This window comes from Sus scrofa, chromosome 8 (assembly GCF_000003025.6).
Source record: "Sus scrofa isolate TJ Tabasco breed Duroc chromosome 8, Sscrofa11.1, whole genome shotgun sequence".
In the NCBI taxonomy this organism is placed as follows: domain Eukaryota; kingdom Metazoa; phylum Chordata; class Mammalia; order Artiodactyla; family Suidae; genus Sus; species Sus scrofa.
The window spans coordinates 138,786,262-138,799,876 of NC_010450.4; the positions used below are offsets into that span (position 1 = coordinate 138,786,262).

The 13,615-nt window shown below is 43.3% G+C and overlaps 1 protein-coding gene across 2 annotated transcripts in view; it reads right to left on the minus strand.

Annotated features, from left to right (window-relative positions):
• Positions 1-3,705, minus strand: part of BMP2K (BMP2 inducible kinase) — a 118,727-nt gene extending 115,022 nt beyond the window's left edge. Inside the window, exon 1 of one of the 2 annotated variants that reach the window (XM_021101897.1) lies at positions 3,443-3,705. In XM_021101897.1, the coding sequence (XP_020957556.1) occupies positions 3,443-3,623 (181 nt within the window). In that variant the 5' untranslated portion in view covers positions 3,624-3,705. The remainder of the gene's footprint in view (positions 1-3,442) is intronic. The other variant, XM_021101898.1, reaches the window with a different exon arrangement.

Genomic DNA, 13,615 nt, shown 5'->3' on the forward strand with positions numbered 1-13,615 from the left:
AAATTAGTCTTCTGACTAGCACTGAAGGCCTACAGAGGCATGTCATCCAAAAGCCAGTCCTACGTTTTAGTAAATACTTAGGTTATACTGTATTATTTGTGCTGGACAATCTGACACTGTTTCATGCTAAAATTTACATGTAGCTCTATCTCATCTGTACAGCCCAAAGCTGAATCTGCACTCCTAAAACTAAACTGTTTTTGAGGAAAACGCCCCACATACCATCAGGCCTCTGAACTTTTGGCAGGAACTAAAAAGGTGCAATTCGTCAGCATTTTCAAACATACTACAACATATATTTCAGAGAGAAAACTACTCCAACAGGTTAGTTACAACTACAACACAAGCATACCCGAGAATCCTGGTTTTATAATATATCTAAGACATAAACATGCATGTGCATGGATATACACATACATACATACTGACACATACACACATATATAGTTGATCCTCATAATCCGAGGAGTTCGTATCTGCAAATGTGCTTACTTGCTGAAATTTACTTGTATCTCTGAAATCAATACAATGACACTTTCACAGTTATTTGCAGACATGCGCATAGGGGTGAAAATTTTGAGAAGGCCAGCTGGAATCCAGGAGGTATTGCTCTGCTCTGTTTCAGCTCTCATACTGTAACCAAGTGCTCTTTTCAAGTTCTATGTCATATCATGCTTTTCTCTTTCTTGTGTTCTGCAATAGTGATTCTGTTGTTTAAAATCGCCCCCAAGCACAGTGCCAAAGTGCTCCCTACTTAGTGTTCCTAAGAGCAAGAGGGCTATGATGTCCCTTACCAAGAAAATTATTAGATAAGCTTCATTTACGCATGAGTTACAGGAGTACTGGCCATGAGCTCAATGCTAATGAGTCAACAACTTATGTCAAACAAGGTGTCTCTAAACAGGAAACACACATAAAACAAGGTTATAAACTGGTTGACACAAATGTTGCCAGCAGAGGCTAGCAGTGCCCTAACACTGTATTAACCCTAGGAGCAATGCCTCAGTAGTCACTAAATCACTATATGGCAACTTTATAAAACATAACTACTGTGAATAACGAGAATCAAATGTGTATGGGGGGGAGGGGCAGGCAGCGCTCACACCAGGTTTCCTGAAGATTCAAAGACACTGCAGAGGCCATTCTGAGCAAGCTGCCTGTGTCTGCAGTAGCCTGGCAAACACTCCTCAGGACACATCACCTGCAGAGTCTTGGCTCGTTTAAATAACACTGACACAAAAAGCAAAAATGTAAAATCTACTGTTTTTGCTTCGACCTCTCTCAACCTCCACCCCTCTCACCACTCAATGCTCTACTTCTCCTCAGTTCAGGTTCTCTACACTCTCCTACCTTTTCACAAGCACTTGCCCGAGTTTTATAAACGGGCACATGTGTCTGTAAATTCCTGAACGATCATTCTAGAACGTAAACCACACTGGTGCTTAAACAGCTTGTCTAAATCACAGCATTACTTATTTGGAAAGAAGGGAAAACATTAAGCATCTGAAATAATATATTGTCAGGATCCAAAAGTAAACCGAACATAGATCCTTTGGATTGTGTGCGTGCGGAGAAGAGGATACACAAGGGAACAAAGCCTAGGCCTCAGCCTTCCCTCCAGGGAAGCCCAAATGCCTGGTTCCAGGTGCTGGGGTGCAGAGTGGGGAAGTGCCATCTTCCCCAAGAATTTGCTCAAGCCCTGCTTCCTCCTAGCACTTAATTAGTGATTTTTCCAAGCGGAAGAATGACAAATCAATGGCAAAAGTCAGTGAAACACTCTAACAGTAATATTAGTTACTGAAAGCATTTTTTGTGGTTGAGTGAGTACTCCCTTTTTGAAATTCATTTTTATTCTCATTTTCCAAAATTATTTATTTCTATGGAAAACAGTGTGCTTAGGGTAGTGATAGGACATGCTTGGAGCAGGGGCAGAAGCTACAAATCCAAACTCTAGTTTGATGAAATGTCAATGATTTCATTCTATTAAATAAAAGACCCATCTGGGATTTACTGAAGTGAAGTGAGTGTAGTATTACTCAAGCCACACTTGAATCAGTTACAACTCAAAGACAGAAGTACAGCATGTGAGCTAATAGCCATGTCTTCTAAAAACCTACAATTCAATCTAAATCAACACTTGAAAGTCACGTATAATAAAGAGCTAGGAAATTTTACAGCATAGTAAATCTGTCCATCAATGCCAATTACCATACATTCATCACTGGAGAAGCTAAGGATCCTCCTTCCACCGCTCTAAGGCTCAGCTAGGCTCCTAATGAGGGGCCAGAGCTTGCAAAACAATGATGTTCATCCCTGAATAATCAAGATTTCTCTTCAGAACAGTTCGTAGACAAAAACATTCAGGGTTTTCTCTCGCACTAATTCGCTACTGTTTACAGCATTTCAAAAAACACAAGTGGAATCTCAGTCTACTGTCTTCAAACCACATCAACACCTCTCAGAGAACCAAAGCTACTGTCCTCGATTTCTTCTCTCAATCTCCGAAATTAACAAGGGCCACTTATCAACAAATTATTTCTCGTGAAGTTTTAAAAGTACGTATTTTGTAATATCGGTCTGCGATTAAAACTCAAAAGTCAATGAAGCATGCAACAAGGCAGTATTTCCTACAAGCCAATTTATACAAGAAATAAAAAAACTACAGGATTTTTTTTAATGGAGTTAAATAACTTTTTCTGTAAGCCGACTTGCAGCTGTTGACAGAGCCTAGTAAAAGATAAGGTGGGATCGAACACAAAACTTCTCCAGTGAAAGTTAACCTGCTTTCATATCGCCTTTTCAACTACCGCCAGAGACTTACTGAAATGGTAGGACTAGCACCTTGTCTCAGAGAAGCTTCTAAATAACAAAGATAAGTGGACTCCAAGTTTACCTGCTTCCCCAAAGCAACCTGCTAACTGAAGCTGGGGCAAAGTATCACCTCCATCCCGCGAACACACAGGAATAAATCGTTTTTCACCTGATGACTGAGCAGCAGCAAACAGGCTTAACGCGCGGGCTGCAGGGTCCTGCGCCCGGCGGCGCGGGTGGAGAGGCCAGCGCATGACACCCGCCTGAGCCACAGCTGGGGGAGAAGAGCCCCAATCTTGCTCGGTCTGACCCTCAAATGAGTCACTGGTCCAATCACGACACCACAGCCCTCGCGCTAAGACGTTTCCTATGTATTTCCCTGCGTGGAGAAGGACTGAAAATGACTTAAACTCGTAATCAAAGAACCGTGCACCGGCCAGCGCGGCCGGCGGCGAGAAAAGCCGGCTTAAGAGCGAGACCTCGAGCTACTCTAAGAGCCTCGCTGGCCGGGCAGGAGGCAGAAGGGGGAGCCGAGGGAGCGAGCAGAGAAGCGGGCGGCGACCGGGAGAAGCTACCGCCACACCCCAGCCCTCCCTCACCTGCCGGCCCGCGCCTCCCCGGGCGCCCATACCTTCGGCCAGCGACTCCTCCAGGGTGACCTGGTAGCGGCCGACCGCGAACACGCGGACCCCCACGGACGAGCTCCCGGAGCCGGAGCCGAAGGCGGCCCCGGCCCCGCCGGCCCCGCCACCCGCCGCTCCGCCGCCGCCGCCGCCGCCCTCCGACTTGGGCATTCGAGAGAACTTCTTCATGGTCCCGCCGGCGCGCCGGAGGGCGCGGGGCGCGCGCAAGGGCGAGCGAGAGGGCGAGCGCCCGGCCCGGCGTCCGCGCGGGGCCGCCGGCCCTCGTCCGTCCGAGCGTCCGTGCGCGCTGCGGCCCGCCGAGCCTCACATTCCGCGCGCCCCGAGCGCAGCGCCCCGGCCCCTGCGCCCGCTCCGCGGCTCCGCTGCAGCTGCCGGGCTCCCGCAGAGGGCGGCGAGGAGGGCGGGGACGGGGCGGGGCGCGAGGGGGCGGGCCCGAGCGCGGGGGCGCCGCCGCCAGTGCCCCCGGCGCCCTCGCCGCCGAGCTGGGCGCCCGCAGCGCGAGCCCCGCGGGAGGGCGCGAGGGAGGGAGCTGGGGAAGGGGCGGGGCGGCCGGGCCTCCGGGGAGCGGGCGGGACTCCTCGCGCCGCACGGCCTCTGGAGCGCAGTCCGCGCCGCCGCCGCCGCCCCGGCGGAACCGGAGCCGCCCGCCACTCCCAGCCGTTGGCGGCGCGGCGCCCCTGCCAGCCGCTCTCTGAGGCCGGGCACCCCGCGCAGGCGCGCTGTCTGCGCCGCCGGAAGTGACGGTTCCGGCTCTTGTCACGTGGAGGGGGACGGGAAGGAGGACGGTGGGGGTTGGGGTGCGGGCGATGTCTGGGGTCCCGGCCGGGAGGGTTCGGCCGGACCTGTGGGGTCCCGGCTTCGAGCAGGGAGGTGACCCGGTGACCGGTCTTCTCGCCGCCTGTGCGGCCGGGGCGGGATGTCTCTTCTCGCCTAGGAGTTGGTATGTTGCTCTGGGGGCTTGAAAGTGCCGCCACCAACTTTACCCCCGCGAAGGAACTTCTCGCTGCAGTGCCGAGCCGCTTTTCCAGACCGGCTCCCCTGAGAATCTTCTTCCGCTCGCCCACCCCGGAGCGTGGGAGGTGGGAGCAGCGCGGAGCGAGAGCGGATTCCAGTAACCCGACTTCGGAAGCCGTGCTGCCGCCCTCTGTAGCAGACGCTTGTGCTCGGGAGCGTTTTGCGGTCTATAGGGTACTTTCAAAATCTCATGTGCGCTGTGCAACAGCCCTGTGAAGTATTCGGAACAATTGTTAAGTCCGTTTAGAGACCTTTCATCACTTCTGGCCCGGAGAGCTTAACGGACTCGGGGAAGGTCACATGGCTGGCTTTTGATGGAGCTGCAACTTCAAGGGCCCGCCTTTGATACTTCGTTTCATTCGTTGGGCCGTTTGGAAAAAGGAGGTTAGGGTCAGAGCGTTGGAAAACGGCAAATTTAGGACTGTTGGGAAGCAAAACCAGCTACCCGGTCCCGTCCCCCGCCCGTTAACAAAGAGATTTGCACATTAAAAAAAGAAAGAAAAAAAAAAAGCCCCGTTGCATCCATTTCGGAAACTGCAGTAGTCTCCATGCCTGCGGGGTGAGGCCTGCAAAAATGAGTATGGTGTTAAGACGTTTAGGATGGTAAGGAGTGTGAAATCACAGAGCCTGTGTAACTAGAGCGCCCCAGTCCCAAATCCAGCCTGCCCCCGCCCCCGCCCGGTATGAATAGAGGCCCGCTGTGGCCAAAGGTTCCATTTCTTAAGAAAAGCCAGGAATCTTCTGGATGTTTTTGTAATACGGCATTTCCCAAATTTTTTAAATGTAGGTCAAATAAACTGTACGTGCAGGACGCCAGTGCGTGCCTTCTGTGAAAGCAGATGAATGTCGTTCTGTCCCCACTCCTATTTCTTTATCCAATTTTAAATGAGATACAGGCAGAAACGTTAGAAAATGTGCTTAGGCAAAAGACTCAGCTTCAAATCTTCCATTTTTCCTTCTTGTCTGCTATTTCAAGAGAAGCTATTTCTGCCAACATTAAAACAGTGCTCTGCATTTAGGCATTTTTGCTGCATAACCCACTAAAGCTAAAATTCTTCATCCAGAGACCTGATCTTTAAAACACATTCCTGCTCAATGGAAGTTAGATTTTATGTCAGATAATTGATACGGTGTGACAATTGGGGATTTCCATTTAGAAATAAGCTGACCATTCTTACTGTGGGGATTCACTGTGGATTTGCATTCCTACAACATTTGAATTATATTTTTCAAGCAGGATAACTAAGAAATTTAGTCATTTCGTACAGTTCAGAAGTGCAAACAACCTAACAGGCACAGTGGGAGCCTAACATGATTTCACCTGATGACAACACAAGAGTAAGTAAAGTCTCCTGTGATCAGTTTGGGAGCCAATTTACCACAACAGCTGTGGTTTAAAAAAAAAAAAAAAAAAAAAAAAAAAATTCCTTCTCTGTAGCCATATATATAGCTGACTTTGGATATGGAAGTTGATCATTAGTTTAAGGCGTAGGCCCCCTTTCAAAAATTATGGCTAATACTGAGCAATTCGTTCTTTAATTTTTCACGAAGCACACAGTAAAAATGTGAATATCATCTGATCTCAGAATGTTAACTCCACAATGTTCTACCACAAACCTATTGCTGATAAGGAAGCAAAAACATTGTATTGCTGATAACAACAGGGCCACGAATTTACTCACAGCACCAAAAGATGCTGACATTAACTGTCAGATTCAACTTTGTGAGTTAAAACGGGTGCCCTTCAACCAATGTGTAGGGAGAAAACGAGATACTGATCAGTGCAAAACTGTACTGAGAAGTCCAGTCTTTTAGTTCTGTACTCACTATTAGGCCATGGCTGTGCAAGAACATTCATGTGGGTTTCCTATTGGAAAAATAACACCTCTAGAAAAATAGGGATATTTTGACCATCTTAAACACTGTCATTAGGAGACTTACAGTAAGAAAACACATATTTTTGATCTTTCAAATGTTGACAGCTCTAGTGCTGTAAGAATAGTTGGGAACTAGCCACAAGATAAAGACTTTTAAAAAAAAGCATACTGCTTCAGTCTGCAAAGTTTCATGTTACAATGTACTAATAAAGTCATAGATCATTGCAGCCAACATCTGAGATCCTTGAACAGAAAGGAATTTGACAGGGAAGGGACATTTTTGTCTTCGACTGCAAAAAGCTCTAATCCTTCTTTTTACTTTGACCTCATCTCTTTTGCACTAAGATGGCTCTCAAAGACATATGTGAAGTAAAGACTGACGCAGGTGAAATGAAATATGCCTGTCCCCAAAGGCTCGTTCCAGTGCTGTCATTGCCTGTGTAAGTCATCTCTTCCAATGCCCAATGAGTGATTTTTCCTCACAAGTCACTGTTTTCCTTTTATGACACATCTTCAGTCATTATTGGTCTCACTATGTTTTACTATTAGGAAAAATTGTCCTCCCCATGTAACAGTATTACTTTATACCTATTCAAATGCCCTCTTTCTATGCTTTCCAAACAAGTAAAAGCCCTGAAGTTCATTAAAAGAAAAATATATATATATCTCCATTATTAAAACAAGTGGTTTTTTTTTTTTTTAACATCGCTGACACTTAAATCATGTTAAAACATCATCGCTGCACCTGTAAAAAAAATGTATATTTATGTCTAGGGAAAATAAGAAATCTGAAAATAGTAGTTTACAAAGATGCTCACAAATACTCTTAATAGGAAAAATGACACATTTGGAATGGAAGACTTCTCTGTTAAAGTAGAATAGAATTTTTCCTGCAACTTGACCATGCTTTTAAAAAAAAGACTGCAAGAGGTAGGCAACTTCACCACCAAGAGAAATACCTTGATCTCCCACCTCCCTGAATTGGAGGTGGGGTCCACCAGGCATACAGCACCTCAGCCTCACATTTCAGGACTGGAATATCTTCCACCCATTTGTCCTAGAAAGTGATTGCCGTCACACCCCTGAAAATGTCCCTTCTTGTCAGCCTTTGCGTTTCCCTCCTGTGGCCCCACTGTTCCTCTGTGCCCAGATACATTTATACAAAACTTAGCAGAGCGTAAAATAATTAATTCTAATGGGGCACTTGCGAGGTACCATTGCTATTCAAAAGGGCATTATGGGTAATAACTCAGTAAATCTTCATGACAAAACTGGGAAATAGCATTTCAGACTATTATTCCTGCACTGCAGATGAGACTACTCATTCACAGAGAGATTAGTTTACACAGGCAAGGTCTGTCCTGTGACTTGTAACAGGTTTCAAAAGCAGATAGTATATGGAAGTTCCCTTCGAAGTTCAGTGATTAACAAACCCAGCTGGGATCTATGAGGATGCAGGTTCAATCCCTGGCCTCGCTCAGTGGGTTAAGGATCTGGCGTTGCCATGAACTGTGGTGTAGGTTGGCAGACCTGGCTCGGGTCCCAAGGTGCTCTGGCTGTGGCACAGGCCGGCAGCTAAAGCTCCGATTGGACCCCTAGCCTGGGAAATTCCGTATGCTGCCAGTGCGGCCCTAAAACACAAACAAACAAAACCCCAAAAAAACAAAACAAACAAAACCAGATTTTATGGCTTTATGGCTCATGCTCTTCACCACTGCACCAGGCAGACTCCTTGAAAACTCACAATAAACAGTAGGAGGGCTACTGTCCGAGGTGGTAAAATACCTCCTATGGCCTCGGGCCACATTGGTCACCTAAGAGGCATGTGCCGCCAGAGTTCAGGGACCCCTGCTGTGATAAGTGAGATTAAGTTCTGATTAACTAGGTATTTTTAAAATTAGCAAACATTTTCTGAATATCTACCACAGACAAAGCACTGTAGATTGGTGGTGGGGGGGGATGGTTGGGTAACCAAAAGAGGCAAAGTTGAATAAGACAAGTCAAGATTTCAAAGAGTTTATACCCTTTAGAGATGCAAGGAGGCAAAGTGTGTAGACATCCGTGTAATAGAGGCAGCGAGGGAAGATAGAGAATGGAGAAAGAGTTGACTATGTTCTAGACAGAAATGACGAGATCTAAGCGTGTGCCTTCAGATCTCCTCCTGACAGTATGTTCATGTTATGACCTTCAAAACTTCTGGGTACAGGAAAGCAGCTATTGGAGTTCCCTCTCTGGCTTAGTGGGTTAAGGATCTGGCATTGTCCCTGAAGTGGCTTGGGTTGCTGCTGCTGCAGAATGTCTATATGCCACGCGTGGGAAAAGTGAGAAAAAAGGAAGGGAGAAAGAAGGAAGGAAAGAGAGAGAGAGGAAGGAAGGAGAGAGAGACAGAGAGAGAGAGAAGGGAGGGAGGGAAGGAGGAAAGAGTGTCAGCTCTTCCAGGTTTGGAAGCAGATGAGTAGTTCCCATGGAAAGCTCTGGAATTCTTTCCCTGTGTATTGAACCAACGCTGAACCTCTGTACTTGCACACCATTCACACAGAACTATTCAAGTTACCGTAGAGGAACTGAGAGAACTGAAGCTAAAGTCAGCTTTTGCTTTGATCTCTTATCAAAATTCACATTTTGTTTTACCCAAACTTCTGCCAACTGTGATAGAGACTATTTATTGAACACGTACAACATGCTAAACAGTGGGTGAACCAATGCACAATAAGAACCTGAACAGTATGATAAGAGTCCTGGAATCTCAGAGCTGGAAGGTGGTGTAATCAAATGGAGAAACTGAAGGAGGAGCAGGGACATTTGCTGAGCACCTGCTATATCTCAGGCATCGTGCTTAACACTGTCTATATGTCATCCTCTCCAAGGGAAGTAGTTGTTGCCATGCCTAACTTACAGTCCTCTCACTGCAGCCACCCCAAACCTGTTTCATTTCTTATCAAGCTGTTTCAGGTAGAGCACTGCTCACACAAGGTAAAATGTCTTGTTCTTTCTCACAATCACTTGTCTCAGTGGGTGACCATGTGGCACTCCAGGGCCACCTCCCCTCTGCAATCTTTCCTGACCTCTGCCATCTGCCCGTCCCAGCAAGAATGGACTCGTGTGTCCCCCACACTACTCCGCAGACTATAGAGCGACACAGATCACCTAATTGCAAAGGCTAATACACAATCAAAACTAATCACAGCGCTGGACACGGAGGCGGCTGAGAGGAAATGTCAGGTCTCCTTGCCTTTCTCTATCGTCTCATTCAAAGTTGGGCTAAATGAGACAAAGCTAGACCCCATCTACTCTTTCCTGCCACCCTTTCATCACAGGTGCTTCACAAGTATAACCTCTTGATTCTTCTTTGGGGGAAGTTTTGGGCTTTTTAGTATCTATAATTTTTTTTTTTTCTATTTTGGCAAATTGTAGTGGAGGCCAAAATAGGTGGACTTGGGACAAGAAAGAGCCCCTACCTGGCTGAAAGTTTCAGGGGTGTAGGAATCATGGCTCCTTCATCTCTGCATATTCCTGTAGCCCCTCGTAAGTGCTTCATAAATAATTGTGGAACTCAAATCAAGTACTTTGGCCGACTGAAACGCAGCTGGCTTCCTGGAAGTTTGCAGACAGTCTTAAGGGAAGAAATGCAAGTAGTGAAAAAAAAAAGAAAAAGAAAGAAAGAAATGGGTAAGTGCTCAGTGTATGGAACGATAAGAATGGAAATTCTGTTTCTGGAGTTGGAAAAAACAAAAGGATAAAATCACGATAGCCTAAGCAAGAGAATGCCGTAAGTAATACCATCAGTAAGACCAAGGTAGGTGAGAGGTGAGGAGGACTCAAGGTAATTCTGAAAGCAAAGCCTGAGGCTGGAACGAAAGCCTGGTCCCCGCAGCTCAGAACAGACAGTTCTGCCAAGAGGCTGATTTCTTATCCACTGGCTGAGATCTCACCTCGTCCTTTTGCTCTTGCTGTCCCCTGACTCTGAACACTGTCCTTCCCTCCTGCTCATCCTTGTTAGGTGTTTGCAGCTTTCCCAACTTTTCTCCTTCAAGAGGTTTTTTTTCCCAACTTCCCACTTCGTCTTAGTCCATCGTTTCTCTGAATAATAGCAGCAATTTTGTCTACATGCAAAGCCTAGCATACCGTGTTCTTTAATTGCTCAGTGTATGTAAATCCTAACTGTCGAACGGAATGTACAATGTGCAGTTTTCATTTTTAAGTAATTCCATTGCACACATAGGCCAATATTAGGCCTCGTATAGGTGTTAAAATACTCATTGAATGAAACAAAGTGCCTGGAAAATAAATGCTGCTTTGAACTGATTTTTCAAAATGTGTTTTTGTACTATATTTCGCATTTGCAGAAAGGCATTAAAGACAGCTTTTGAGAGGAGAGTTAGAGGTGATCAGAGTGTAGGTAAAGAAAGATAAATTTGACTGTGACTTTGGATTAAAGGTAAAAGAGAAGTTCCTATTATAGATCTTTCCTCAGAAAAATCTTTCTGACATGTCACCAGATATTATATAAATGCAATTTTTATCATTTATTTTCATCTTAGTGAAGATCAAACACCACCTTTGTGTGTATTTCAAGGTAACATGAAAATTATTTTTATGTACCTGCTTCTTAAATTATATTTTTAAATTGCTATTTGTTGACCTTATTCAGTTAAATTATTTGCATGTTGCCCTAAATACAGTCTTTTACAGAAATCATTCTTAAAGGATAGGTATGCCTTTTTTTTAACCTTGTAGTTTTTCATGCTTCAGAACATGCCTTGTTTCTGTTCTCCTTTATCTACTGACAGCACTGGGCCTGCTTACAGAGAGAGATTAAAAACATTTTTCCCCACTCACCATGACAACACCCAGCTAATGTTTACTGATAACCCAGGAGCAAGTCAGCACATCTATAAGATGCAAGAGGAATTTGCATTTCTGAGTAAAAATTTTAATTTGGGAGTGAAAGACATTTTGTTGCCAAAAGAAATTTATATATTGTTAACATTTTATTAAAATTCTTGTCACTTTTATCCAAGTGAAATATTCTCTGTTGAGTCCTCATGTCATATCCTTTTTACAAATGAGCACATTTTTCTAAGCTCTAAACTTATAAATTTGATGTGTGTGTGTATTTAAACAGCTTTGTACTGAAATGTTCATTCAGTCTTGACAGATACCGAATTCAAATTTTCCACTCATATGTAAACACACTGGTCTTTGAAAATATGTCTAACAATACACTTTATTCAGAATAGTTACTATGAGAGAGATGAATGCTCATATGTTGTACCAAAGAGGCTACACCAACTATAGATCTGGCCCACTTAAACTTTGAACTTCTTTGTATTAATAGGACAACAAATGGGTGATCAAAACCTTAAAAAATTAAACGACTAAAACTTTGTCAAATGATTTTACAGAACGATTTTTATTTTCGTTGGATCTATCACTTATTTTGATAGCATTTGCACACAGCCTAAAAGACAGAGCTACTTTAGTAAATTATACATATAAGTAATTAAATTAATTATCTAGGTACTTACTGCAGCCTATGTATACATACGCATGCACACAGCCTTGTGCTACTCATAGGGAAAATAGAAATAAGACTTAAAATCCACACTCAAAGCCAAACACACATTGAATCTAGTGGGTATAGGCATGGTTTCTTGTGTTCATGATCATTCTATACACTTTTTACATTTCTTCCACTTCTGACCTGCACATTTTCTCCCCATTTACCATTGACCTTTCTCACTTATGACCCACCAACTTTCCCGTAATAATCATAATGCATAATCAATCTCTGTTTCTCCAATAATGAGAACTCTAGCAAATACCCTCTATAGTAATTCCTTGCACATCAGGATAAAATTTAATTGACATATATATTAAATAGGCATCTTGGATAGAAATAAATACCTTTAGGAGAAACATCAATGTTTCAGTTTAATAAAAAGATAAAAAATGCAAACACATTCCCTTATTTGAAAGAAATTTGTTTTAAACTCTTCTTCATCAGAAGAATCCACCATTAGCAATTCCAGCAGAACATTCATTAATAATTCATGTTGTCACATTTCTATTCAAAAAAGCAACAATAATCACTAATTCAACCAATTCAATATATCCGAATTACTAAGAATTTATAAACACTTTCTAATTATGTACTAAATCTTTAAGTTCTAAAACTTATTTTAAAAAAGAATAAAATGCAAAAAATATGTTTATTTTTGTTATATATTGTTTAGGGGAAAGCTTTTGTTCATACCTACTGATTAGGATACCTACAGAATGTGTAATCAAAATCAATTTCATAGCTATGCTGTATCCAATACTCACGAATGTAGTAAATATTGTTTATAACAGCCCTTTCAAGATAGTATGTTATTATGTTGTAAGAAATATAATTTCTTAACCAACAAGTCCTACTAGTTCTTGGGCATATAAAGCAGTGTATTTTGTGAAAGAAATAGGAGAGACTACAGCTTGATGGTTTCTGTGTTTTTATTCATTGACTAAAAGAAAAATAAAGATCAACAATTTCATATGAATTGTATTTTCTCTGATAAAATTATGATATTACATAAGGGCCATAGTATTGGTTAGGTTGCCTAAACTCTAATTGATAACGGTTAATTTAATAGGCTGTATGGATAATACATGACAACTCTGAAGACAAATTTAAGTTCTTCATGATGCCACTGTTTTGCTTGATTTGTTAAGCGCATTAACATGTGGGGGGTTTTTGTTTGTTTTTTTAAGAAATCCAGCAAAAGCAGAAAATAAAGACTTTCTTCTACAAAACTAAGTACTATTTCTCTTGTCACATAGATGTTAGCAGAAGGGAATTGAATTAGAGTAGAGAGAGAATTGGCACCCCAAATCTGCATGCTGCATTTATATTTCTGAGTTCTAATATCAGGATAGCCTTTTATAAACAATCCAGGTCTTTGTCAATGCATTCAATCTAGAGGTTGTTACTCAACAAATGCGTATTAAACCAACCACCATGTGTGACCCTTTAAGGGATGATATCATTAATAAGGCACATTGTCTGTATTCAGGAATTACAGTCTAATGAAAAGACCGATACATTCATATCTCACACAAGGCAGAATGCTAAATTCGGAAGTAGAGATAGGAAGTGCTAGAGGAGCATGGCGAGAAAGATATATTTTAACTAAGGTATTAAGGAGGGCTTCATAGAAGAGGTGGCACTTGAGATGGATGTTGACGAAGAGCTGAGATTTCATCAGATGGTTATAATAGACCATGGAACAA